General features: G+C 38.5%; 1 protein-coding gene across 4 annotated transcripts in view; it reads left to right on the forward strand.

Moving 5' to 3' along the window:
- Positions 1 to 25,921, forward strand: part of LOC111156104 (SMG1, nonsense mediated mRNA decay associated PI3K related kinase) — a 107,810-nt gene that overhangs the window by 52,617 nt on the left and 29,272 nt on the right. For all 4 annotated transcript variants that reach the window (XM_022516717.1, XM_022516718.1, XM_022516719.1 and 1 more), the window contains 21 exons: positions 521 to 661; positions 1,211 to 1,410; positions 1,820 to 2,016; positions 2,171 to 2,332; positions 3,103 to 3,257; positions 6,112 to 6,254; positions 6,397 to 6,598; positions 9,605 to 9,714; positions 10,395 to 10,542; positions 10,917 to 11,076; positions 12,352 to 12,472; positions 15,389 to 15,637; positions 15,957 to 16,241; positions 17,383 to 17,527; positions 17,660 to 17,798; positions 18,963 to 19,193; positions 19,296 to 19,473; positions 19,993 to 20,154; positions 20,731 to 20,948; positions 21,443 to 21,597; positions 23,686 to 23,908. In XM_022516717.1, the coding sequence (XP_022372425.1) occupies positions 521 to 661; positions 1,211 to 1,410; positions 1,820 to 2,016; positions 2,171 to 2,332; positions 3,103 to 3,257; positions 6,112 to 6,254; positions 6,397 to 6,598; positions 9,605 to 9,714; positions 10,395 to 10,542; positions 10,917 to 11,076; positions 12,352 to 12,472; positions 15,389 to 15,637; positions 15,957 to 16,241; positions 17,383 to 17,527; positions 17,660 to 17,798; positions 18,963 to 19,193; positions 19,296 to 19,473; positions 19,993 to 20,154; positions 20,731 to 20,948; positions 21,443 to 21,597; positions 23,686 to 23,908 (3,724 nt within the window). The remainder of the gene's footprint in view (positions 1 to 520; positions 662 to 1,210; positions 1,411 to 1,819; positions 2,017 to 2,170; positions 2,333 to 3,102; positions 3,258 to 6,111; positions 6,255 to 6,396; positions 6,599 to 9,604; positions 9,715 to 10,394; positions 10,543 to 10,916; positions 11,077 to 12,351; positions 12,473 to 15,388; positions 15,638 to 15,956; positions 16,242 to 17,382; positions 17,528 to 17,659; positions 17,799 to 18,962; positions 19,194 to 19,295; positions 19,474 to 19,992; positions 20,155 to 20,730; positions 20,949 to 21,442; positions 21,598 to 23,685; positions 23,909 to 25,921) is intronic.

The following is a 25,921-nucleotide window of genomic DNA, read 5'->3' on the forward strand; positions in this document are numbered from 1 at the left end:
ATATTTTTTATAAACTTAGAAGCTCATGATAATAAGTACTGAATAATTTATATAACACAGTGCCAAAATGTGTTTCTTAGTAGTTCAGTTATTTGAAAAACTCAAGTGTAATCTTTATTGTTTTGATTAAGTTAATTTTCTTTCTTTCTTTCTTTTTTTTTTTTGTTTTTAAAGATTTTATTTATTTATTTGACAGTGAGAGAGATCACAAGTAGGCAGAGAGGCAGGCCGAGAGAGAGGGGGAAGCAGGCTCCCTGCTGAGCAGAGAGGCCGATGTGGGGCTGGATCCCAGGACTCTGAGATCATGATCTGAGCCGAAGGCAGAGGCTTAACCCACTGAGCCACTCAGGCGCCCCCGATTAAGTTAATTTTCAAGTTGTAACAACATTTCTATTTTGAAGGCTCAGTTTTAATTTTTTATTTCTACATTTAGTTAACAAGAAAATAGCTCATTTACAATACAAAGTAACCTTTTAACTGAAACATTTTGTACAACAGTGACTTTATTTTCTTTCTACAGCAACAACAATCACACAGAAATTCAAGAAATTTCTTTAGCATTAAGAAGTCACATGAGCAAAGCACCAAGTAACACATTCCACCCACAAGATTTCTCTGATGTTATTAGTTTTATTTTGTATGGGAATTCTCACAGAACGGGGTAAGATTTTCTTTGACTCCTTCATGTGCGAAAGCAACTTAAATATTCTTGAATATCTTGACTCCATGCCCATTTTGCAGAGAAAATATGTCCAGAGTGGCAGAGTAGGAAGTGGTATCTTCTCCAATGGATCATTTTTGTTTTCAGCAGTAAGAATTGCTTTGATGATAGTATCCGAAGAAACAAAAATGGGCTTTGAGGTTGAGTGATGAAATGTGTTTGACAGTTAGCTGCTCTGCCTAGTCATGAATGTTTTGGGGAGAGGCCTAGGGACATAGTCATTCCGCAGATGCTTAGTTGCAGTGAATGTTTTGCCCCGATAGCCAGTGTCATAAGCCATTTACCCTAATAACCCATCCACACTGTACCCTATGCTGCTTTAACTATAAAAGACCTCACAATGAAAGGGATATAATGCTTCTCACTATTAAAGGTTTTGCCTTTTTGAGGTAGGAAAATTGTAGTCCTACTCCCATTCCCCTGGCAATTTTTAAAAAATTTTTAAATGAAGTTGTCATTGTCTGTTAAATATGAAACTGCTTTTCCCAGGAAGGACAATTGGTTAGAAAGATTGTTCTATAGCTGCCAGAGACTGGATAAGCGTGACCAATCAACAATTCCCCGAAATCTTCTAAAGACAGATGCTGTCCTTTGGCAGTGGGCTATTTGGGAAGCAGCACAGTTCACTGTCCTTTCTAAATTGAGAACCCCATTGGGCAGAGCTCAGGATACCTTCCAGACCATTGAAGGTAATCAGCTCTTTGTGCTTTTTCAAACTTCGTGATATAAATACTTTGAAACCCTTTTTATATTAAGAAGCAATGGATTTCTTAATCTTTGTTAAAAATTTGAGAGTGTATGCTTTGTTTTTCTTTACTACTCTGTCAGTCTTTCAGGTACTGTTTGTGAGAATAAACTTTCATTGAATAATTGTGTTGACAACAACATGGTTGTCTACTTTTGTTCAAAACCTAGGGGATTTGTATAGAGAAAACATTTTTTTCCCCTAAAAATAAGAAATCTTTCATGTTGGGAGTTTTGTTTTAAATGATGGCTATACAGGAGATACTTGATAAATGTGATTTTGTGAAATTATCTCCAACTTCTAGAATCTTTAAAGATTTCTTTTAAACTTGGAATGTTGTTCTCTGCTTTAAGGTATCATTAGAAGTCTTGCAGCTCACACGTTAAACCCTGATCAAGATGTTAGTCAGTGGACAACTGCAGACAATGATGAAGGCCACAGTAGCAACCAGCTTAGACTTGTTCTTCTTCTGCAGTATCTGGAAAATCTGGAGAAGTTAATGTATAATGCATATGAGGGTTGTGCTAATGCATTAACATCACCTCCCAAGGTTGGTTTCAGTGGGCTAAGGGTTGGTTTGTAGAGATTTCATGGGCGAGCCTGGCCGTGCTTGTAGAGCTGAAATCACAATACTCTTGTGTATTTGATCCATCTATACTAGAATCTTAACCAATCCTGAGCTCTTCTTTTTCTTTATTCTAAAGGTCATTAGGACTTTCTTTTATACCAATCGCCAAACTTGCCAAGACTGGCTGACGCGGATCCGACTCTCCATTATGAGGGTTGGGTTGTTGGCAGGCCAGCCCGCTGTGACAGTGAGACACGGCTTTGACTTGCTTACAGAAATGAAGACAAATCTCTCTCAGGTAAAGCGTATTTGAAGTTAATTTTAAATCTGTTAATTAGGAAAATTTGAGTTTAATTCCTTAAAATATCTGTTCATTCAAACTTCTGTTTCAAAGGTTTTGATTCAGTTGTTTGTAAAAACAGTAACTTCCAAAGTCACCTACTCATATTTTGTACTTAGAACCTGTCAAAATACGTATTACTTATGTTTAAGGGGTTGGAACTTTCAAGGTAATTCTTAGAAATTTGTGGAAGAAATAATTCTCATCATGATTTTAAAGAATTACATAACGTGTACGAAAGTACATATAATTTATAATGTATGCATAGGTATATATAATGTTATAAGGGGAAAGTACTGGTTTATAAATGGGCTCAATAAGTGGAATCCAAGAATAGCTAATGTTTATTAATTAGACGTAATATCAATAAGGAGTATTCAGACAAAATTATCATTTTTTAATTCGTGGTTATTTATAGGTGATTTTTGCTCTATATTTAATTCATATGTTACTCTTACAGATACTGCAGTTTAAATGTTTGGGTAATTTTTTAGTTTGTAAAGATGGACACCCATGTGTTAAGGTTGTGCTAGTTACCTTTTGTAGAAACATTATATGTAAATTTTCAAGAATTATATTCTAGGAATATAATGTCGTTGTAAAAATAATTGTTAAATACATTTGCCATTAAATGGGCTTAGATTATGATCAGTAGTTGTAAATTTAGTAGATACTTGAATTTTAATGGTACTGAGGTCTGTGATTTATTTTTCTGAATGAACTTTCAGGGGAATGAGTTGGAAGTAACCATCATGATGGTGGTGGAAGCACTGTGTGAGCTTCATTGTCCTGAAGCTATACAGGGAATTGCTGTCTGGTCATCTTCTATTGTTGGAAAGAATCTTCTCTGGATTAATTCAGTGGCCCAACAGGCTGAAGGGAGGTAAGCTGGTAGGAAGGAAATAGGTGATAGGAAATCTTTACATTTAAATCCTCTGTATTCCTGGCTAACTTTGTAGTTAAATGTTAAAACAACTTTGTTCAGTTTTAGCAATTGGAACTTGGTGTAAGTCACTTTACTAAGGAGCTGTCTTTAGTCTGTTCTTTAAGTAGCAGCAAAACTTAGATGCCTTTCTTATTTGTGGATTAGTAAGAAATCTTCCTCAAAATATGATCTGCCAATTACTTGTCTTCTAAACCAACCTGCCTGCCTTCCTTCCTTTTTCTTTCCTTTTTTTTTTTTCCCCCTTCTTGAGAGGGAGCAGGGAAGATGGACAGAGGGAGAGAAAGAATCCCAAGCAAGCTCCATGCCCAGCACAGAGCCTGATGTGAGGCTTGATCTCACGACCCTAAGATCATGATTTGAGCTTAAGTCAAGAGTCAGACGCTTAACCAACTGAGTCATGCAGGCACCCCATACTTGTTTTATAAATATTTTTGAACTTGATTCTTAATTGATAACCTTTCATGTCAGAGTTTGGTATAAACCAGAGTACTTGCTCATTAGCCCTATGCATTCAACATTTAAACTAACTTGATTTCGCTAGGTAAAGGAACATGAATCATAACCTGTATATATTTATGGTAGTTTCACCAAATCTGGAAAATGTAGCAAATAAAGAACTCATAATTCCATCTGCCAGTGATAACTGTTAGTTTTGGTGCACATGTCTTTTTAGTTCTTATTTCTTTCATATTCAGTCTTTTCTCCACTTTTTCCAGAAATAGCTCTGTTTTTGCTGGTTACCTCATTTTCCTTTTGCCACTCAGCAATATTTTAAAAAATATTTTGCCATGTTAAATAATCTACAGTGTTAATGACACAGATATATTTTTTGTGAGTGCACCATACTTTTTAACATTCCTTATTTTTGGACAGTAAGGTTATTTTTGATGTTTTTTACTAATCTTTTTTTTTTTTTTTTAAAGATTTTATTTATTTACTTGAGTGAGAGTGAGGGAGAGGGGAGAGGGTCGGAGGGAGAAGCAGACTCCCCGCTGAGCAGGGAGCCTGATGTGGAACTCTGTCGTGGGACTCCAGGATTATGACCTGAGCAGAAGGCAGTTGCTTAACCAACTGAGCCACCCAGGCGCCCCTCTTTTTTAATAATCTTAATGCACTGTGGCACTTAATTCTTTAAACTATAGTTTATAGCTGTTTTATTTTCTTTGAATTCTCCTACAAGTTGATTTACTAGAAGAAAGGCTATAGACCATAAGGCTTACGGTATGTTCTTTTGCTAAGTACTATACGGAAAACTGTTTCCGGTTTAATCTGTTAACAATAGAATAATAAACCCTTCCCTTCACCTTTGTGAATACCGAGGGTCACTAAAAAATAACAGCTCTGCCAGCATCTTCAGTGAAGATACTTTTTTTTTTTTATTTTTTTTAAGATTTTATTTATTTATTTGACAGAGAGAGATCACAAGTAGACAGAGAGGCAGGCAGAGAGAGAGAGAGAGAGAGGGAAGCAGGCTCCCTGCTGAGCAGAGAGCCCGATGCGGGACTCGATCCCAGGACCCTGAGATCATGACCTGAGCCGAAGGCAGTGGCTTAACCCACTGAGCCACCCAGGAGCCCTGAAGATACTTTTAATTTACATTTATTAATGATTAACACTAAGACTTTACCCATATGTTCTGTTGAACATTTGTGATTTTTAAAAACATAGATGATGTCTTAATGGCCTCTCATTTTTTCCTGTATTCAATCTATGAGATTTTATTATACAGCAAGATTGTTGATGATGTGGTTTCTTTCTTCCTTTCTTCCTTTCTTTCTTTAGATTTTATTTACTTATTTGACAAAGAGAGACACAGTGAGAGAGGGAACACAAGCAGAGGGAGTGGGAGAGGGAGAAGCAGACTTGCGCTAAGCAGGGAGCCTGATGTGGTGCTCGATCCCAGGACCCTGGGATCATGACCTGAACTGAAGGCTGACACTTAACTACTGAGCCACCCAGGCACGCCTTTGCTGTGCAGTTTCTTAATTTGTAATTTGTTTTTAATATTTATGGTGTTTTGGGTACTTAGAAATTTTAAGTTATATCATTAGTATCTGTTACTTTATGAATTCTTTTTAAAAATATGTTCTACTTAGCCTTTGTGTACGTTGAGATCAGATACTTAACAATATTTTCTGTTACTTATTTTTTAAAGTGAAGGATACCTTTGTGTGTGTGGTTTTTTTAAGATTTTATTAATTTGAAAGATATAGATCAGGCAGTAGGAAGGGGCAGAGGGGGAGAGAGAGAGAGAAGCAGACTCCCTGCCGAGCAGGGAGCCCAACGCAGGGCTTGATCCCAGGACCCTGAGATGGTGACCTGAGCCAAAGGCAGATGCTTAACCCACTGAGCCACACACGCACCCCTTCTGCTATTTTACACTGCCCCCCCCTTTTTTAAACATTTATTTATTTGAGAGAGATATGCATATACTAGGGAGGGACAGAGGGGGAGAGTGAAAGTCTCAGGAGACTGTGCACTGAGTGCAGCACCTGGGCTCAGTGTCAGAACTTTCAGATCATGACCTGAGCCGACCCCAGGAGTCAGATGCCCAACCAACCGTGTTACCCAGGCACCCCTACCTTTTTTTTTTTTTTAATTTATTTTTCATTTGTGTGAGGGAAAAAAAATCTATTTTTATGTACCCTAACCCCACACAAAATAATGAACTCACTGTCTCCACTCAGTTTATTTCCCCGCTCAATTTGTTGAGTGATGATCTTTTTTTGTTTCTTTGGAAGTGATGTCTGTGGATAATTAAAAATAAAGACTGTTTGAATTTGCACTAAAGGTTTGAAAAGGCCTCTGTGGAGTATCAGGAGCACTTGTGCGCCATGACGGGCGTTGATTGCTGCATCTCTGGCTTCGACAAGTCTGTTCTCGCGTTGGCCAACACTGGGCGCACCAGCGCCAGCCCCAAACATTCTGCGAACGGTGAGCATCTGGAATTTAAATAAAAAATTGTAGTCAGATACTTTGTACTGACGATGTTATGGTGTATTTTTAGATTTCTTTGCTCTTTAAAATATTTATAATTGCTCTGGATCTCTCTGTTTTATAAAATATGTTCACTTAGGTGAATCCAGAAAAACTGTGCTGTCTAAGCCAGCTGACTCTTCCCCTGAGGTGATAAATTATTTGGGAAATAAAGCGTGCGAGTGCTACATTTCCATTGCTGATTGGGCTGCTGTACAGGAGTGGCAGAATGCTATCCACGACTTGAAGAAGAGTACCAGCAGTACTTCTCTCAACCTGAAAGCTGATTTCAACTACATAAAGTAAGGACTTTTTTCCATTTAAATAAATTTTCATTAGCTTTCAAGTCTTCCTCTGTGGCAGAAAAAATACTAAAATTGGTAACATCTGCTGTTGTAAGATATTTGAAATTCTGATAATACTGCTGTTTGAAAATTACTACAGTGAGAAACCAACATTAGAGGTGAGGAAGGTGTTCATGCAGTGGGAAGACAGTCTTGTCACTGTTCATAGTCTTTTGGTATTGATTCTTGGAGCTTACAAAATGAATATAAAGAGAAATTTGTTACTGCTTTAGAAAGGGTCACACTTGATGACTGTTTCTAAATTGGGTTTGGATTGATTGAAAATAATCTGAAGAGGGCAGTTAACGAACATTTGTAAATCCCCTTTCTTGTCTTTTTTTTTTCTTCTTGTTCCTCTGTGCATTTATTAATCCCTTAATTCATAATATATGTACCGGGGGCACCTGGCTGTCTCAGTCAGTAGAGCACGCAACTCTTGATCTTGGGTTCATGCGTTCGAGTGCCACATTGAGGATAGAGATTACTTAAATATATAAATATTAAATTTTTAAAAAACACGGAAAGTATGTATTGAATTAATCCCTTAATTCAGAATTTGTATACCCATAAGTGGCTGAGGCATAGTGGTCATTAGGCGTCCTTCCCATTGAGAAGCTCAGCTTCTAGAGCGTAAACGTGTTAATGGGTAATTTCTCCACTGAGCTTGTACTGTGTGCCAGTCAGCGGGGTTTAACATTTCATGAAACATGAATTCTAACCCTTGAGGAGCTCCTTCTAGAGGAGACAGACAGATAAGGTTGGGAACGCCATCAGCATGACAATTTGAGCAGAGACTTGAGGAAACATCTGATGGAAGAGTGATGTGTTTTTAGTGTTCTGGAAATGCCCTGGAGGCCATTCTTGTTGAAGCAGGTGAATAATAAGGAATAAGGGTAGAGAGTAGGTGGGAACTCTGAGGACTTTGATTCTTAATAAGAGAGAAAATCTTCGGTGAGATTTGAACAGGAGAGGCATGTTCTGACCTGACTTCGAAGTTCACTCTGCTGTGTTGTCAAGAGACTGGGGATGGATGGCAAGGGTGGCAGCATGTATACCACTGATCTATGGGACAATGGTAGAGGGAGAACAGACACTATTAATTGAAGGAGGAGCACACAGAACAATGAGGTGTGTTTAAGGTGCTTATGAAACATGCAGAGGAGACTGTTTAATAAGCAGTAAAGAATTGGATTTGGAACACAGGAGAGGTATCTAAGCTAGAGAATGATTTGGGGATCATTAGCATGTAGGTGACAGTAAAAGACCCTTTTTTCCCTGGCTCTGCTCCAGAGCCTTTTGTAAGCTACCAGGTAACAGATAAAGCTCTGGGGATGGGTGAGTGAAAAGTAAAGAGGGCCAAGGTCAGAATCCTTTTTTACAGGAGGGGAGAGGAAGCCATTGATAAAAACAAAGACACTGAGAAAGGAAGAGTCTGAGATGTAGGAGAACCAGACTGGGGTAGTCCACCTTGTCAGGAGTTCCAGAGATGACATGCAGGAAGAGCTTTGCAGAGAAAGGGAAGGAGAAGCAGCCAGGCTGAATACTGTTGAGTGGTGAAGACACTTGGAAATCAAAAGCTCCAAAGGTTACTTGGGTAGTGAGTTTTTCATGAAGTCAAGGAAAGGAAGCTGTGGCTAGAGGAGAATTTTGTGTATTTACTTGAAGTATTGGAGAGATTAAGTGTTCTTTTAAGCTTAGGGGAAGGAGTGACTGGAAAGCAGAGGCTGAAGAAGTGGGATAAAGAACATTGATTTAAGGATTAACTGGGCCCTGCCTTTTTTGAACCCAAGGAAAGTAGTTGCATACGAACAGAGTTTTGGGAGCAGGTAGATGGTGAATTAAGGGTAAGAGTAGAGGAAATGAAAGCCTGTGTGGCTCTGTGTGTGTGTGTTTGTGTGTGTGTGTGTGTGTGTTTTGAGGAGTCAGTCATTAGCAGAGAGAATTGTAGAGGGGCATTGTAGAGTCTAGTGGGGATGCAGGGAACCTGCCACTGGAGAGGTCTCAGACCCTCTAGTGGCAGGAATGATAAGGGTGTTGTCACCAAACCTTGACAGTTCATCATTTGCGGCTCACATGAGAAGCACTTGGTTGCCTTGATCCTGGCTTTGAGCTTATAAGGGGGAGGCAGGTATAGTCCTTGATGTTACATTGCTAGTGCTGAATTCAGGCTGCATTGTAAGAAGGGGATATAGTGAGAGAGACAGGAGAAGATGAGTGGTTAATGGGAAAGAGAGAGAGAGAGATGAAGAAACTGAGTCATCTTCTTGGTTGGAAAGCAGCTATAGTAAGAATGGGAACAGAGTGAGTGCTCTGAAAGTAGCAGCAGTAGGTGGGGAGCTAGAAGGCCTCTAGTCCTAGCATTGTTGCCACGGGACTAAAGGAGTTTCAGAGGCACCACCATTTTCAGATGACATAAGGAGATGGAAAGGAAGAATGCTTTGAAAGAAGAGAAACAGTTTCCATGAAACACACTGGAGAAGGGAGAGAGGGAGGGAGGCCAGCAGTGAAAGGTGGGATAAGGTGGAAGGATGAGATAATAGAACAGGAACCCTCCAGGGGCCTGGGTTTTAGGTGGGGGGTGGGGCCATGTAGCGAATTTAGAGATAGTTTGGGGAGAATCAGATGTTGGCATTGCCCTTCAGAGATCTGATCTGTCAGTTTGTTGGATGGGCCCCTGAGGATAACAGGCTCAAAAAGAGGAAGGAAACATGGAGGGGTGGTTATGCTAGACTGTGTATGACTATAGCTATGGCTTTCTGGTTCACCGCTCCAGTTTTAGTGCTAAGTAAGTTGGTAGTCACATCTTCAAAATAGAAATAAAAAATGAAGGCCTAGGTAGGAGGAACCTCATCAAGCGAATGCTATGTAACTGTGCTGTGTTTTTCTAGAATTTGTTCTACTTTTTTTGAATGGTCCCATGGACTGGATAGGTGTAATACAAGCTAACTGGTATTTTAATTACAGGTCACTAAGCAGTTTTGAATCTGGAGAATTTGTTGAATGTACTGAGCAATTAGAATTGTTACCAGGAGAAAATATCAATCTACTTGCTGGAGGATCAAAAGAGAAAATAGGTATTTGAAATAATAATCTTAGAATTAAGTATTTTATAGACAAGTTGCTCAAGATATTTGACTTAGTATTTCCTGAAAAATCTGGACGTTTTTGTACATTTATTTTGGGGCCAAATTCTATGTAAAGGGACATCTCTAGGTGTGTTTTACTTATATTTGATTTGTCAAATGAAAACAGTTTAAATAAAATTAAACTAAAAAAAGGCTATTATAAGACTTGGAGATTTATCTGGCCACATTTGAAAAAGTTTAAGTAGTCTTTAAGCTAAATATTTTTCTTGACCTCTTAATGTGGTTCATTAACTTCCTTACCACAACTGGAACATTCTGTAAAATATTATCCTAAAGTTAGTATTGTGAGTAGTTTGTGTGTTAGCTTTGAGTTGCTAGGTTCAGTAAGGTTTGCAAAGTAGGGCTAGATTTGTCCCTTTAAATGTAGTGGTTGATTTACTGATTTTTGAACTATGGAAATCAGCTGTTTTGAGGCAGGTCTGAGATATAATTTGAATGTGGACTATAATTTTTATATAGCTATCAGAAATGCTTAATCGTAATGTTCAGCTGCCTGAATTTAAATATGAAAGAATGTATTCATTGGTGATAACTTTTTAATACTGTCAAAATATTTTATCACATATTAAAAGCATATTAACTTAATGGATTTTATTTAACTTCTGTAGATATGAAAAAACTGCTTCCTAACATGTTAAGTCCAGATCCAAGGGAACTTCAGAAATCTATTGAAGTTCAGTTGTTGAGAAGTTCTGTTTGTTTGGCAACTGCTTTAAACCATATAGAACAAGATCAGAAGTGGCAGTCCATAACTGAGTAAGTTCAGTCCTAAGGGGATTAATGTGCACTATGTCTTGCCATATGGTAAATGTATATACTTCGGGGGCGGAGTCAGTTACATGATCACTTCAGTGTTAGTCATGATAGCTCCATTTTAGTTGTAGAAGTCATATGATACATGAATGCCACTTGGCAACATATGTAGAGGTTGAAACTAAATAAACTGTAGAAATCCCCAGAAGCCTGTCTTGACTTACTTATGTCATTTTACTAGAGGGAAGGCATCTCCTCTTCCTTCCTCCTCTTTGGATGCCACTGTAGTACCATCTTATCAAACTATCTTATCCTTTCAGTGATTATGCAGGTTGGAAAATCTTGTTTATTGATTGACAGTGAATATTTTGTTTCAGGAATGTGGTAAAGTACTTGAAGCAGACGTCCCGCATAGCTATTGGACCACTGAGACTTTCTACTTTAACAGTTTCACAGTCTCTGCCAGTTCTAAGTACCTTACAGCTGTATTGCTCTTCTGCTTTGGAGAACACAGTTTCGAACAGACTTTCCACAGAGGTGTGTATATGTGTATCCTTATCAGGGTATTCTGAACATTAATAGGCATTCGTGTAGAATTTTTTTGAAAAAAGATTTATTTATTTGAGAGAAAGAGAGAGCATGGAAAAGGGGCAGAGGAAGAGATGATCTCAAGCAGACTCCCTGTTGAGCATGGAACCTGGTGTAGGGCTCAATCCTGTGACCTATGAGATCATGACCTGAGCTAAAACCAAGAATCAGACACCCAAGTGACTGAGCCACCCAGGCACCCCAAGATTTCTTTTAATTTTTGAAGTAGCATTTGTAGCATTTGTTGGACAGACTAGTAAATCAAGAAATCTAAAATGTCATTTTTAGGCACATTTTCATTTCAGGACAGTGTGAGGCAGATGGAGGAACCCAAGATACATCATTTCAAGGATGGCTAATTGGTTAATTATTTTTTCTTTTCTTTCTTTCTTTCTTTTTTTTTTTTTTTTTTTTGGAAAGAAGTGTTGGTGTATGTAAATATATTTTCCATTGAAAGGCGTTAATAAATTTTAGATTTGATTAAAACAAAGACTCTTAGGGGCACCTGGCTGGCTCAGTTGGTAGAGCATGCAGCTCGTGATCTCAGAGTTGTGAGTTCAAGCCCTATGTTGGGTTAAGAGCTTACTTTTAAAAAAAGAACTAAATAATAATGAAGACATTTCATCCTCTTCCCAGGTAGGGTAAAGTTTAACCAAAATGGGCCCTTCCCAAGGGAATTATAGTCTTTGAGAATCTGCTTACAAAGCAATAGTTTAATGTTTCTCTGTAATTCAACTTTTGCTTTGTATTAAATATGCTATGTTTAATCTTTTTAAAAGTGCTTTATTGAGGGGCGCCTGGGTGGCTCAGTGGGTTGAGCCGCTGCCTTCGGCTCGGGTCATGATCCCAGGTCCTGGGTTCGAGCCCCACATCGGGCTTTCTGCTCAACAGGGAGCCTGCTTCCTCCTCTCTCTCTGCCTGCCTCTCTGCCTACTTGTGATTTCTCTCTGTCAAATAAATAAATAAAATCTTTAAAAAAAAAAAAAGTGCTTTATTGATAAGTATACTGATAAATTGGACTTTTTTTTTCCCCCCAAAGCAAAGATTTCTGCTCTTAGAGTGTCTTAGAGTGTCTTTCCTCTTGTGATTAGGAGATATTGAAGATAGTGGAGAGTTTAATAGATGAGCCTGGAGCAGCTGGCTTATGGGGAACACAGCTTATCTCAACCTACAAACATATAAAGAGGCTGTTTACATTAAGTAGTTTTGGTTTTTCTCTGGCAGGATTGTCTTATTCCACTCTTCAGTGAAGCTCTGCGTTCATGTAAACAGCATGATGTGAGACCATGGATGCAGGCATTAAGATATACCATGTACCAGAGTCAGTTGTTGGAGAAGATAAAAGGTAATTAGGTTGGTTTTTTTACTAGCTTTGATTGAGATATAGTTTACACATTTTAAATGTACAGTTCCAGTTTTGACACATCTTCATCAGTGTAACCGTCAATACAATCAAGATAGAAAACATTGGTCTTACCCCAAAAGGTTTCCTAATGCCTCAGTCACCTCTCCCATCTCTCCTGTTCCTGGACAACCGCTGATTTGTTCTCTGTCACTTTAGATTAGATGTGTCTTTACTAATGTTTTATATAAATGGAATCATGCAACTCTCTTGTGTCTGGCTTCTCTGGTTCAGCATTTTATTTTTAAGGTTCCCCTATGTTTTGTGTAGCAGTACTATGATCCTTCCTGTCGTCGTTGAGTACTGTGCATTTTGTGGATATACCATAATTTATCTCTGGGTCTTTTGGTGGATATTGGAGTTGTTTATTTTAAAATTTAGACTACTGTATAAAGCTGCTGTGAAGTTCATGTACAGGTCTCTGAGTGGACGTATATTTGTGTTTCTCTTGAGTAAATGCCTCCGAGTAGAATTGTTGGGTCATATAGTTTAACGTTAAAAATAGTTTGGCATTTTCTTAGAAAGTGTTTGGATATTTCTTCTGACATCTACATCCTTGGTAGTGCTGGTCTTTAATTTTAGTCACTGGCACCAGTGTATAATAGTAGTACCTCATTGTGGTTTTATTTGCATTTCCCTGGTGATTAATGAGATTAAGCATTTTTTGCATGGTGACCATTGTATATCTTACTTTGTTAAGTGTTTCCATCTTGCCCATTTTTAATCAAGTCATAGACTTGTTTGTTCTGGATACAAATTTTTTGTCAGATACAATGTACTGTGAATGTTAAGTTTTTAAACACTCCAAATGAAAGAGAAGTAGTACTTGTATAAATATTAGTAGGTCTCTCTCTTTTGTAAGTAGGATTTATTGATTAATTGATTTTGTAGGTCTCATTTTTAAGAAAGAAATGTCATGTTAAAGGGATGCTAGCAATTTATTTTATTGCTTGAAAATGGAAAAATTGACAGAATTCTATAGAATGTTAGTTGAAAAGTAGCTAAGCTTAATATATTTGTGTATTAAATTTCAAGTAAAGTTTTGTTGGCGTAGGGACTTGGGATTGCCCAGTGATTAGTGGGAACTGTGACTCACCTGGACCCTCCTTGCCATATACCCTTGGTTGGATTGTTAGCCCAGCATTTGCAAATGGAAGGACCTTAGGGCAAGTCATTAAATTTCAGAGGCACTTTCCTCTTCAGTTGAGGATATTGCCTTGCTCAGGAGATTCTTTTAAGGATTATAGGAAATGAGGCAAGGCATATAAAGGCCCCAGCACAGAGGATGGTGTATAACAGGACTACAGATATCTTTTTTCCTCGTCCTTCCCTTATTGAACAAGTTTTAAAATTGGTAATACCAAGTCAGTAACCCAGTGGTTTTATTTGGAGACACAATTCCACTCCTCGCTTTTTTTCCACTTCTTCAGCACGTGCTTATGAGGTATGTGTTCGAAGTTGTGATGTAACGGTGAACAAGACAAGCCTGTTTTCTGCATTCCAGGGACCACAGTGATTCTAGAGTCTAGCAGGGAAAACTGAACTCAAAAAAGGGACAGCAGTATGGTGTGCTGAGTGGAAGTGCATGTACATGGTGAACATACAACGAGGGTACGAATTTAGTCCTAGGGATCAGTCAGAACAGGATTTGAGGAGGAAGGAACATTTAAGCTGGTTCTTGAGGGAGGTAAGGATGAGATGGAAGGCAGTAGACTGGTTGGAAACCAACATGCGAAGGCCAGCAGGCAATAATGAAGGATTCTGAGGTGACAGTTTGCCTAAGGGAGAGTGGGAAGAGAGGAAGTAGAAGGAGATTGAGACTGGAATGAAATGGAAGGCATCAGTGCCTTTCAAGGCAAATTCGGGAGTTGGGGTTTTGTCAGAGGGGCAGTGGGAAGCCATCAAAGGGAAGTTAAGTGTTAAAGATTTAGCTTTGTGTAAGATGATTATAGTTGAAAGTTGGAGAATGAACTAGAAGAGGATAACGCTTAGGCGTCAGAGGGTCCAGCTAGGCTTAAATTCCTGCTAAAGGTACCCAAGGTAGTGGCAGTAAGGAGAGAAAAAAAATAGATACGATATGATATGAAGGCTGCAGGTAGAGTCTTAAGATGACTGGCAGGCACCTGCTTAGGTAGCCAGGTGGATCATGTGCCTTGCCTTGAGAAAGGAATAACAGAAGGAAGTACAAGGTTTGGAGGGTGGTAGAAAATGGATTCCACTTGACACAGGTAAAAAGTGTCCTTTAAATACCTGAGTGTAGGTGGACTGGTAGGCAGATGGGACTCAGATGTCAGGTCTGGCTAGAGATAAAGATTCAGGAGTCATCAGCATTCATATGGTAATTGAAGCTACAGGAACAGATGATACTGTCCAGGGAGAATATGCGGAGTGGGAAGAGTAGAGAGCCTAGGACTGACCCTGAGGACCACGAGTTTTAATGGATGGGTAGCGGATGAGAAGGAGACGAAGGATTCTTCAGAAATTCTCCCAAGAGAATGGCATGAGAGGAGGGCAGAGGGTACTTCCACAACAAGAGGGAGATGCTCTAGCTTTTTCCCCACACTTTGGCTTATGCTCTTTAGTTAGAAGATCTAGTAACTGAAAAACAAATTTCTTACAGTGAATGATTTTTTGTCTGCTTCATCATTTGCTTACGTTTATTTCAACAAAAGTACTGTTTATTGTATGCCAAGCTGTGTGCTAGCTACTAGGGATTTAAAGATAACGAAAAATGGGTTATCTTTATTTAGGGATTTGGTAGGGAAGGGAAAATGGCTGGGGAAGAACTTTTGGCCATGTTTCCATGCAGTCTAGGTAGAGCAGTCAAGGACTAATGCAACATTTTTTCCCCCTCTCCAGAACAAACCGTTCCAATTAGAAGCCATCTCATGGAATTAGGTCTAACAGCAGCAAAATTTGCTAGAAAACGAGGCAATGTGTCACTTGCAACAAGACTGCTGGCACAGTGTAGTGAGGTTCAGCTGGGAAAGACTACTACTGCACAGGATTTAGTCCAGCATTTTAAAAAACTATCAACTCAAGGTCAAGTGGATGAAAAATGGGGGCCTGAACTTGATATCGAAAAAACCAAATTGCTATATACAGCAGGTTAGTAAAATGAATTGTGCTTAATGTATGACTAAAATGAAAATCCTGTGTATGAAATGTGTATGATGTAAGGCAATAAAAGAAAAGATTTTTTTTTTTCAGCTGTGGCAGAATATTTGGATCTTGAATAGTAAATTACCTGTAATCAATATATAACCTTTGTAATTCGGTGCTTTAGAAAAAGGTGATTTTGTTATAGTGTATCAAAGTAATGTTCCTAGAGATCATTGATTACCACTGAATTTACAATGTTACTTTACCCTGAAATACTGTTAATTGCAGATAAGGCTTCTAAGGGCTGGTTTTTGGTTTTCTGTAGGCCAGTCAACACATGCAATGGAAATGTTGAGTTCTTGTGCCATATCTTTCTGCAAGTCTGCCAAAGCTGAATATGCAGTTGCTAAGTCAATCCTGACACTGGCTAAATGGATCCAGGCAGAATGGAAAGAAATTTCAGGACAGCTGAAACAGGTTTACAGAGCTCAGCAACAGCAGAACTTCACAGGTCTTTCTACTCTGTCTAAAAACATACTTGCCTTAATAGAACTGCCATCTGTTAATACCATGGAAGAAGAGTATCCTCGGATTGAGAGTGAATCTACAGGTAGGAGTTCTTTATTTTATTAGCTTTGAAATACCAGCTTTAGAAGTTACTTCTCCACTCTTTTAAAGTTTATAATGTTATGCTGGCCATAATTTGCCACAAAAATTGTTTGCATGGAAATTTAATATATTATACTGTCTGGAAGTAACTAAAACACATTTGTTTAGTGTCTAATGCCACTGTGGAGGTCACCTAACTGCTCCACAGGCTTTTCCCAAGCCACAGTGCTTTTATGGACTTAGATGTTTTTGCCGGCAAGAAAGTCTGACTGCAGATACCTGAGTTCCTCCTCACACTGGAAAGAGCCAGAAAGGTACACAGTAGTTGCCTGTGGTCTCCTTGGCTGGTAGAGCACAGAAACTCTAGCAAAGATGAAAGTTTCACATTCCAACACTGGTGGTAGTAATAGAAGAGTACTTGACAAATAGGGTAGTTCATTCAGTGTTGGAGTGTCTGTTCTGTTCAGGTTTTACAGAGTGGGAGATAGGTAACCTCTTTGTTGATGAGAATGTACTTTGATTTTGGTTTTTATGAAGCCTAGGATTTTAATTACTTAGGTTAGTCTTATAAAATAATTATAATCTATGTAATTTACAGTCTTGATATTCATAAGGGATGTGTCCTGTGATTATTATAAATCTTATATTGGCAAATGGCATTATAGCAGATGGTTTCTTCACTCCTAAACTGTGAATAAAGATATTTACCTCATGAATTTCTGACTGAGTGAGATTGTGTAGTGATCACCTATATATTATTTTTGCCAGAATGTTCAGACTTAACCTAATCGCAAGGAAAGAGCCAGTCATAACTAGAATTTAAGACGTTGTACAACACATGTGATGCCTGAACTGTTTTATATAAGGTTCAGTGTCATGAAAGATATTTATGTGGTTTACATGGTGATAATTTAAGCTGCCTTGCAAAGCTGAGTGATGATTTTAATATATTAGCCTTTGAGGAAAGCATAATAAAGATGTGTTCTTGGATCAAATTTTGTACTGTAATATTCTGGGACTTAGAGATAGCTTACAGATAATAAAATTCTAAAATGTTGGTAGGAATGCCATTTGAAATTTATGAATGTAACATTGCTGAGTCCTTTCTTTTTTCTTTTTTTTTTTTTTTCCCATTATGGCAGTGCATATTGGAGTTGGAGAACCTGACTTCATTTTGGGACAGTTGTATCACCTGTCTTCAGTACAGGCGCCCGAAGTAGCCAAATCCTGGGCAGCGCTGGCTAGTTGGGCTTACAGGTGGGGCAGAAAGGTGGTTGATAATGCTAGGTATGTATGTTGAAATGTGTAATTTATTTAATACATTGCAAGATAGAGATTTGAAATGTCTGCTGACATGTTTTGGTAGCTTCACATGACAAGTGTTGGTAGCTGGAACCAGTGACTTGTTTATTTTTATAGTCAGGGAGAAGGTGTTCGTCTGCTGCCTAGAGAAAAATCTGAAGTTCAGAATCTGCTTCCAGACACTATAACTGAAGAAGAAAAAGAGAGAATATTTGGTATTCTTGGACAGGCTGTGTGTCGGCCAGCGGGGATTCAGGCAAGGAAAACATCATATAGTGTTTGGGAGAAATGGTGTCAAGATCACTTTTTTAATTCATTGATTTTGGGGACACCTGGGTGGCTCAGTCAGTTGGGCATCTGCCTTACGCTCATGTCATGATCCTTGGTTCCTAGAATCGAGTCGCACGTCAGGCTCCTTGTTCAGCGGGGAGCCTGCTTCTCCCTATGCCTGCCACTCCCCCTGCTTGTTCTCTCTCTCTCTGACAAATAAATCAACTCTTTAAAAAAAAATTATTGAATTTGAAGAGGTTGATCACATATACTTGATTACATGTTGAATGGAGTTTAGGCAGCTACTGTTACAAATCAAAACTTGGAGTTTTAAGATGAAAGTGAGTTATGATACTTTTCTAAGGAGAATGTAATACCTTGAGAAATCATTTCCTTAAGGTCCTGTTACAGTAGGTGAAATTTATTTTATGTGAATTAAATTTCTCTTTTAATTATTGTTTTGATCAGAAATTAGGTTCTTAACACTAGCTTGGGACCTTTTAAAGCACATTAGTGCCTGAATACCACCCCAGGTACTGAGTGTGGACGTGGGTGTATGTATTTAAGCTTACTAGGTGATTATCATTCATAGCCAGAGTTGACAACTAGTAGACTAAATGAGCTGTAGGATTTATTCTCTCTCAGGTCAGAGTTCTGTTAATTCCAGAATGTTAGAGCTATTGAGTTTTTAAATAGACTTTAAAAGTTTGGATTTTATTTCATAGGCTAAACTGTACTGACTCATCTTGCTCTAGACCAGCATGTATCGGTGTCCTCTAGAGCTGGCATTGTGTATGTGCCCATTACTGTAAAGAGAGTAAAGGCTGTTGTGAGTGAATTTGGTATACATTCAAGCCTCAAGCTTTTGAACAGATTCATTTAATGTTCTGCAGGCAGAATACTGTATTGTAACTAAGAAGCATTTAAAGTACCAAAAAACAAAGTCTGAAATCCTTCATTAGCTACTTTAGTAAATATATCCTACAGAGGAGCATAATGATATTAATTTAGCTTGTGTGAAACTAAATGAAATAATTTAATTTTCCTAAGCAAGAAAAATGCTTTCATAGGATAGGAAAGTCATGTACCCCCTCCCCCCCTTTCTGTTTGCTTTAAAAAAGGTAGCATTTTATGCCCAAATTTTCTTCAGGATGAAGATATAACGCTTCAGATAACAGAAGGTGAAGATAATGAGGAAGATGACATGGTTGATGTTATCTGGCGTCAGTTAATTTCAAGCTGCCCGTGGCTTTCAGAACTTGATGAAAGTGCGACAGAAGGAGTTATCAAAGTATGGAGAAAGGTCGTAGATAGAATCTTCAGCCTGTACAAGCTGTCTTGCAGTGCTTATTTTACTTTCCTTAAACTTAATGCTGGTCAGGTGGGTAGCACGACGTTGGGGTCTAAGAGAATGTATTTGACATTTCCTTCCTAGCAGACGAAAACAGTATTCTTATTTCTGCCTTTCACCTTTCCCCCTTAGATTCCTTTAGATGAAGATGACCCCAGGCTACATTTGAGTCACAGAGCAGAGCAGAGCACTGATGATGTGATCGTGATGGCCACACTGCGTTTGCTCAGGTTGCTCGTTAAGCATGCCGGCGAGCTCAGGCAGTATCTGGAACATGGCTTGGAAACAACACCTACTGCTCCGTGGAGAGGTAATGGTCTGAATAAAAGGTTTCAGGAACAATTATTTCTGGGTAGGATACATAAGACAATAAAAAAAATAGCAGTTTCTTTATTATTTTAATGTGTTATAGAGTACCTACATTAGTTCATAGGACACCAGGAACTGCACGTTACATACTCTCCTCTCCTACCTTTCAGAGAACTAGAAGGTTGACAGGAGCGTTAATGGATACAAAATGAATTTTGGAGACCGTGGTGAAAATAAGTTCCAAAAATTGTTGTATGCCCTTTGTTAAAAATTATCTGTCTTTACAGGCATTCATAGAAAATACAGTTTGCCAGAACATTGTTGAATTGCTCTGCATTTTGATTATAGCTCTGTACTCTAACCAGACTTGCAAATCAAGAACTATTGTTAGGGTTCTTTGTTATCACAGGGAGAAATTTGAGGCCCTTAGAACTGATACTGACACGCATCAGGTTTTATGCTTTTGCATCTACTGTGTTGACAGTTTTTAATAACTTTATCCTTCTTTCTTATCCTGAAGGAATTATCCCACAGCTTTTCTCACGCTTAAACCATCCCGAAGTATATGTGCGCCAGAGTATTTGTAACCTTCTCTGCCGAGTGGCTCAAGATTCCCCACATCTCATATTGTACCCTGCAATAGTGGGTACCATATCACTTAGTACTGAGTCGCAGGCTTCAGGTATGGAATATTAAAATACTGCTACGTTAAGTATAAACTATTCTGCAGATAATGTCTGTTAGGTAAATTTTTTTCAGCTCTCTCTTACAGAGTTGATGGAGTTTGTGGTTTTTTCAGTAATAATAATAATTGTCATTTATTGAGGTAGTTACTGCTGTGTCCAGGACTAGGGCATGTGCTTTACACATGCCCTTCATTCTCACAGTAACCCATTTAGGCTTAGAAAAACTGTGCCAGTGCTCTCAGGTTCACCAATGAGCTGAGTAAATGGTAGATAAGGATGAAACAAACCAAGCTTTAGGTTCTGGCTGTGAGAAGACGCTTTCTTAATTTGTTGAGAATTATTTATTTATTTATTTATTTATCCATTGTCTTCCATTTGCTTATAATATAAGTATAAAAGCTTACCTGTGGCAAGGGAGACTGTCCATGATCTTTGGTTAATTTAATGCATGAAAAGCAAATTAGTTAAGTGAGTGCTCTGGAGTTGAATAGATTACCAATGTTTTCCTTAACTCAACATACGCACATAGGGGAAACATCCAAAGCCTACCTAATTCTTCCATTTTCTTATAGGAAATAAGTTTTCCTCTGCAATTCCAACTTTGCTTGGCAATATTCAAGGAGAAGAGTTGCTGGTTTCTGAATGTGAGGGAGGGAGCCCTCCTGCTTCTCAGGATAGCAATAAGGATGAACCTAAAAGTGGATTGAATGAAGACCAAGCCATGATGCAGGATTGCTACAGCAAAATTGTGGATAAGCTGTCCTCTGCAAATCCCACTATGGTGTTACAGGTATAAAGCACAATTTGTATGTTTTTAAACAATTTTTTTTTTAAAGATTTTATTTATTTATTTGACAGACACAGATTACAAGTAGGCAGAGAGAGAGGGAGAAGCAGGCTCCCTGCTGAGCAGAGAGCCCCATGTGGGGCTCGATCCCAGGACCCTGGGATCATGACCTGAGCCGAAGGCAGAGGCTTTAACCCACTGAGCCACCCAGGCGCCCCTTTAAACAATTTTTATTACATTTCCCCCTCCCCTAAGAAACAACCTAAACAAAACGTGGAAAAAATACCTGAAGAACAAAAAGGCTTTTAGAATAATTGAAATTGGCTTTACAATGCAGGATTGGTTTTATAAATCTGTATTTATAGAATCACAAGTCAAGGTTCTCTGATCGTATATTGAACAAAAGATGCACACACAGAACTTATAATTTCTAGTGTTGGCAAGACTGCTGGATATGAACTTGTAGATGAACATATCTGGATGTGCTGTGTGTGCAGGTTCAGATGCTTGTGGCGGAGCTGCGCAGGGTCACTGTCCTCTGGGATGAGCTCTGGCTGGGAGTTCTATTACAGCAACACATGTATGTCCTGAGACGGATCCAGCAGCTGGAAGATGAGGTGAAGAGAGTCCAGAACAACAACACCTTACGCAAGTATGTTTTTGTACACTTCTATTCTGAAGATGAAGCTGCCCCCAAGCCCCTTTTTAATGTAAAATATACAAAACATAAAATTTGTTATTTTAACCAATTTTAAGTGTATAGTTCAGTCGCATTAAATATATGTATAGTGTTGTGCAACCATCACTTCTGTTTATTTCAGGAATGTGTTCATCCCAAACATAAGCTTTATACCCACTAAACATTAACTGTCCATTGCCCCTTAACCCTAGCGCCTCTTTATTGCTATTCTACTTTTTGTCTCTGAATTTGACTACTCTGAGTACCCCATGTAAGTGGAGTCAAAGGTACTTGTCCCTTTGTGTCGGGCCTGTTTCACTTGGCATGTTTTGAAGGTTCATGCATGTTGTAATACATATGACAATTTCCTTCCTTTTAGCACCGAGTGATACTCCATTGTATGCGTCTTCCACCTTCTGTTTAGCAATTGTCTGTCGACGGACGTTGGGTTGCTCTTACCTTTTGGCTATTGAGAATGGTGTTTCTGTGAACTTTGGTGTACAAGTGTCTGTTTGACCCCCTGTTTTCAATTATTTTGTATATGATCCAGTAGATTTGCCTGGGTCATATTGTTACTCTGTTGTTAACTTGGAGGAACAACCAAATGGTTTTTCTGCACCAGTTTACGTTCCCACCAAAAGTGCATGAGTGTTCCAGTTTCTCCATATCCTTGCCAGTATTTGTTATTTATTTTTTAATATAGTAGGCATCCTAATGGATGTGAAGTGATAGCTCATTGTGATTTTGACTTGCATTTCTCTAATGACTAATGATGTTGAGCTTCTTTCTCTGTGCCTTTTGATCATGGGAATATTTTCTTAAATGAAATGTCTATTCAAGTCTTTTCCCCATATTTGAATTGGGTTGTTTGTGGAGGTTTCGTTGTTGTTGATTTAGGAGTTTGCTCTGTATTCTGGATATTAACCCCTTTTTCAGATCAATGATTTGCAAATATTTTTTCCCATTTCATGCATTCTTTTAACTCTCTTAATAATGTCTTTTTTTTTTTTTTTAAGATTTTATTTATTTATTTGACAGAGACCACAAGTAGGCAGAGAGAGAGGAGGAAGCAGGCTCCCCGCTGAGCAGAGAGCCCGATGTGGGGCTCGATCCCAGGACTCTGAGATCATGACCTGAACCAAAGGCAGAGGCTTTAACCCACTGAGCCACCCAGGCGCCCCTCTTTTTTTTTTTTTTTTTTTTTTTTTAAAGATTTTATTTACTTACTTGACAGAGAGATCACAAGTAGGCAGAGAGGCAGGCAGAGAGAGAAGACAAAGCAGGCTCCCCGCTGAGCAGAGAGCCCGAGGTCTGGCTTGATCCCAGGACCCTGGGATCATGACCTGAGCTGAAGGCAGAGGCTTAACCCACTGAGCCACCCAGGTGCCCCTAATAGTGTCTTCTGTTGCATGGAAGTTGAATTTGATGTATTAACCTCATTTTTCTGTACTTTTTCTTTTATTGCCCATGCTTTGTGCCATATCCAAGAAGTCATTGCCAAATCCAGTGTCCAGAAGCATTTCCCATACATTTTTTTCTGAGAGTTTTAGGTCTTAAGGTCTTTGATCCATTTTGGGTTATTTTTTTTTTTTACATAATAGTGTAAAGAAGGTAAGGGTCTGACTTCATTCTTTTGTGAGTGGATACCCAGTTTTCCCAGTGCCAGGTATTTAAAAGCTGCCTTTTTGTGGGCTGGACATTTTTACAATGCTGTGTTTATTTTATTTTATTTTTTTTTTTAAAGATTTTATTTATTTATTTGACAGAGAGAGAGATCACAAGTAGGCAGAGAGGCAGGCAGAGAGAGAGAGGAGGAAGCAGGCTCCCCACTGAGCAGAGAGCCTGATGTGGGGCTCGATCCCAGGACCCCGAGACCATGACCTGAGCTGAAGGCAGAGGCTCAATCCACTGAGCCACTCAGGCACCCCTACAATGCTGTGTTTATAAGTTATTGTGCTATTATTTTATTTATTTTGGTTTATTCTTTTATACTGTTTACTTAACAGTAGTTGTATTTAAACTGTTCCATGTTTGTAAAACTCTTGATGTCTTCTTGGTCAGGGAAGAGAAAATTGCAATCATGCGGGAAAAGCACACAGCTTTGATGAAGCCCATTGTGTTTGCTTTGGAGCATGTAAGGAGCATCACTGCAGCCCCTGCAGAAACTCCTCATGAAAAGTGGTTTCAGGATAACTATGGTGAGGCAATTGAAAATGCTCTTGAAAAGCTGAAGACACCGTCAAATCCTGCAAAGCCTGGAAGCAGCTGGATTCCATTTAAAGAGGTACAGAAAAATCTCAAGAATGCCACAAAAATGGGAAATTCCATATGAGATACAAAATTCAAACATGGGGACTCTCCTTACTTGGAATGTGAGATTTTGTAGTCCATGGAAGGCAGCTTATGACCAATTTCTAAGAAATGTGGGGAGAAGTATTTTCTTCATTTTGAGAATTTGGGAGCAAATGGGCCTAGGGCAGCAAACTTTTATGTATAGAGCGTTCACACTAGGGAAGGATATACTGTAATAAAGTCGTTAATGAAAGGGTCTGGCCTTGACCTAAATATTGATGACTTGCTTTATTATCTTTATAAAAGATTATAAAATTTGATCTTGTACCTATGTAGCCTTTCTTAGGGATTCTGACAGACCAAATAGTCACCTATAACAACATCAATATTTATAAGTAACTGAAAAATCAGTTCTCCATAGGCTGATTGGCATGATTAGCCAGTGGGATGATTAGCATATTTAAATATTTGAGAATCCTTGTCTTTTTTTTTTTCCTTGAGATTTTATTTATTAGAGAGAGAGCACTAGAGAGAGCGAGCAAGTAGGAGTAGGGGGCAGAGGGAGAAGGAGAAGCAGGCTTCTGATGGAGCAGAGCGCACAATGTGTGGGACTTGATCCGAGGATCCTGGGATTGTGACCTGAGCTGAAGGCTGACACGTAACCGACTGAGCCACCCAGGCACCTGAGAATCCTTACCTTTTATGTTTTGGTCCTCTTAGTCTGTATTTACTTTGGTTTTTATCTGGTAGAGCAACAGCACCATTATTTAGGGAGCCTGTTTATTACCTTGTAGCTTTTTCTTATTTTATCCCTTCTTTCTCTATCCCTTAACTTTATTGCTCCTGATTTCCTTACTTTAGCAATGAGAAAACTATTAAAAGGTACAGTGTAGAAACAAAGAGGACATCTGACTTTAACTAGTAAATGCAATCTAGAAGAAACTAGAATACTAAATTCGTAGTAAATTGCTAGAAGCACAAGACTAGAACCCTAATGTGAAGGATGAAGGTTATTATATGAGTCCTAGCCAAAACTTGTTTGCTTGCATTCCAAGAGCAGTTTCCTGCTTCTTTGTCTCCTTTTCAATAAACTAAGAAAACCAGAGGAAGAGATAAGAGGAATACTTAAAAAAAAAAAAAAAAAAAGTTACTTATTGGTGTGTTTCTAAGGGATGTATTGTTTAGTTTCTGCCTGTTTTTAAACTTCATATAAATGAGATCATATATATATATACATAGGTCTGTATTTGTATTTATATATATGTGTGTATATATATGTGTATGTATGTGTATATATATATATATATGTATATATATATCTGTGTTTATTACGTAATTGGTGGGTCAGCATTTGGTTTTTATGATTCATCCATATTTTGTATACAGCTGAACTTGGAAAGATGCTACAGTTTATCCATTGTGTCCTGTCCGTGAATACTTGGGGTGTGTCCAGTTGTCTTTTTCCTTTTATGGAACAAAGCTCACTGAGGATTGAGGATTGATAAAACATTTCTCACATGAAAGTGGAGCTCAGAATTAATTCTGGTGCACATTATTAAGTTAGCTACAAGTGGGGATACAAACTATACATGTGATCCACTCCCTATGAGTAATTAGAAGGGGTTGTGGTGTTAATTCTGCACACTTCAAATGGTCAGAGCTCTAAATTGTTACCAGCTTTTCAAGTGGCTACTAAGGGTGTGTCTACTTGACACCCAGCAGCTGTCAGTTTTATCTTTTGCTCTATTTTAAGAACTTAATTGATTTGTTTTGGCATTGATAAAACGTAGCTTAACGTGTGGAATTAGCTTGCTACCAGCCCTGAATTTTGTGATCACAGCAGTGCTTTCATTCCATGTTATGATTGCATCGGTTGTTTGGACAGAGAAGAAGAGCTAAGTCTGAACAAAGTAGGAATCACCTAGATCATATTAGTATACATACAGTATTTCCTCTCTCAGGAGGGCCCAAATATGCAGCATGAAATTAAATGTAGGAACTACAA

Source organism: Enhydra lutris, unplaced genomic scaffold, assembly GCF_002288905.1.
Source record: "Enhydra lutris kenyoni isolate GAN:26980312 unplaced genomic scaffold, ASM228890v2 scaffoldscaffold45, whole genome shotgun sequence".
Taxonomy (NCBI): Eukaryota; Metazoa; Chordata; class Mammalia; order Carnivora; family Mustelidae; genus Enhydra; species Enhydra lutris.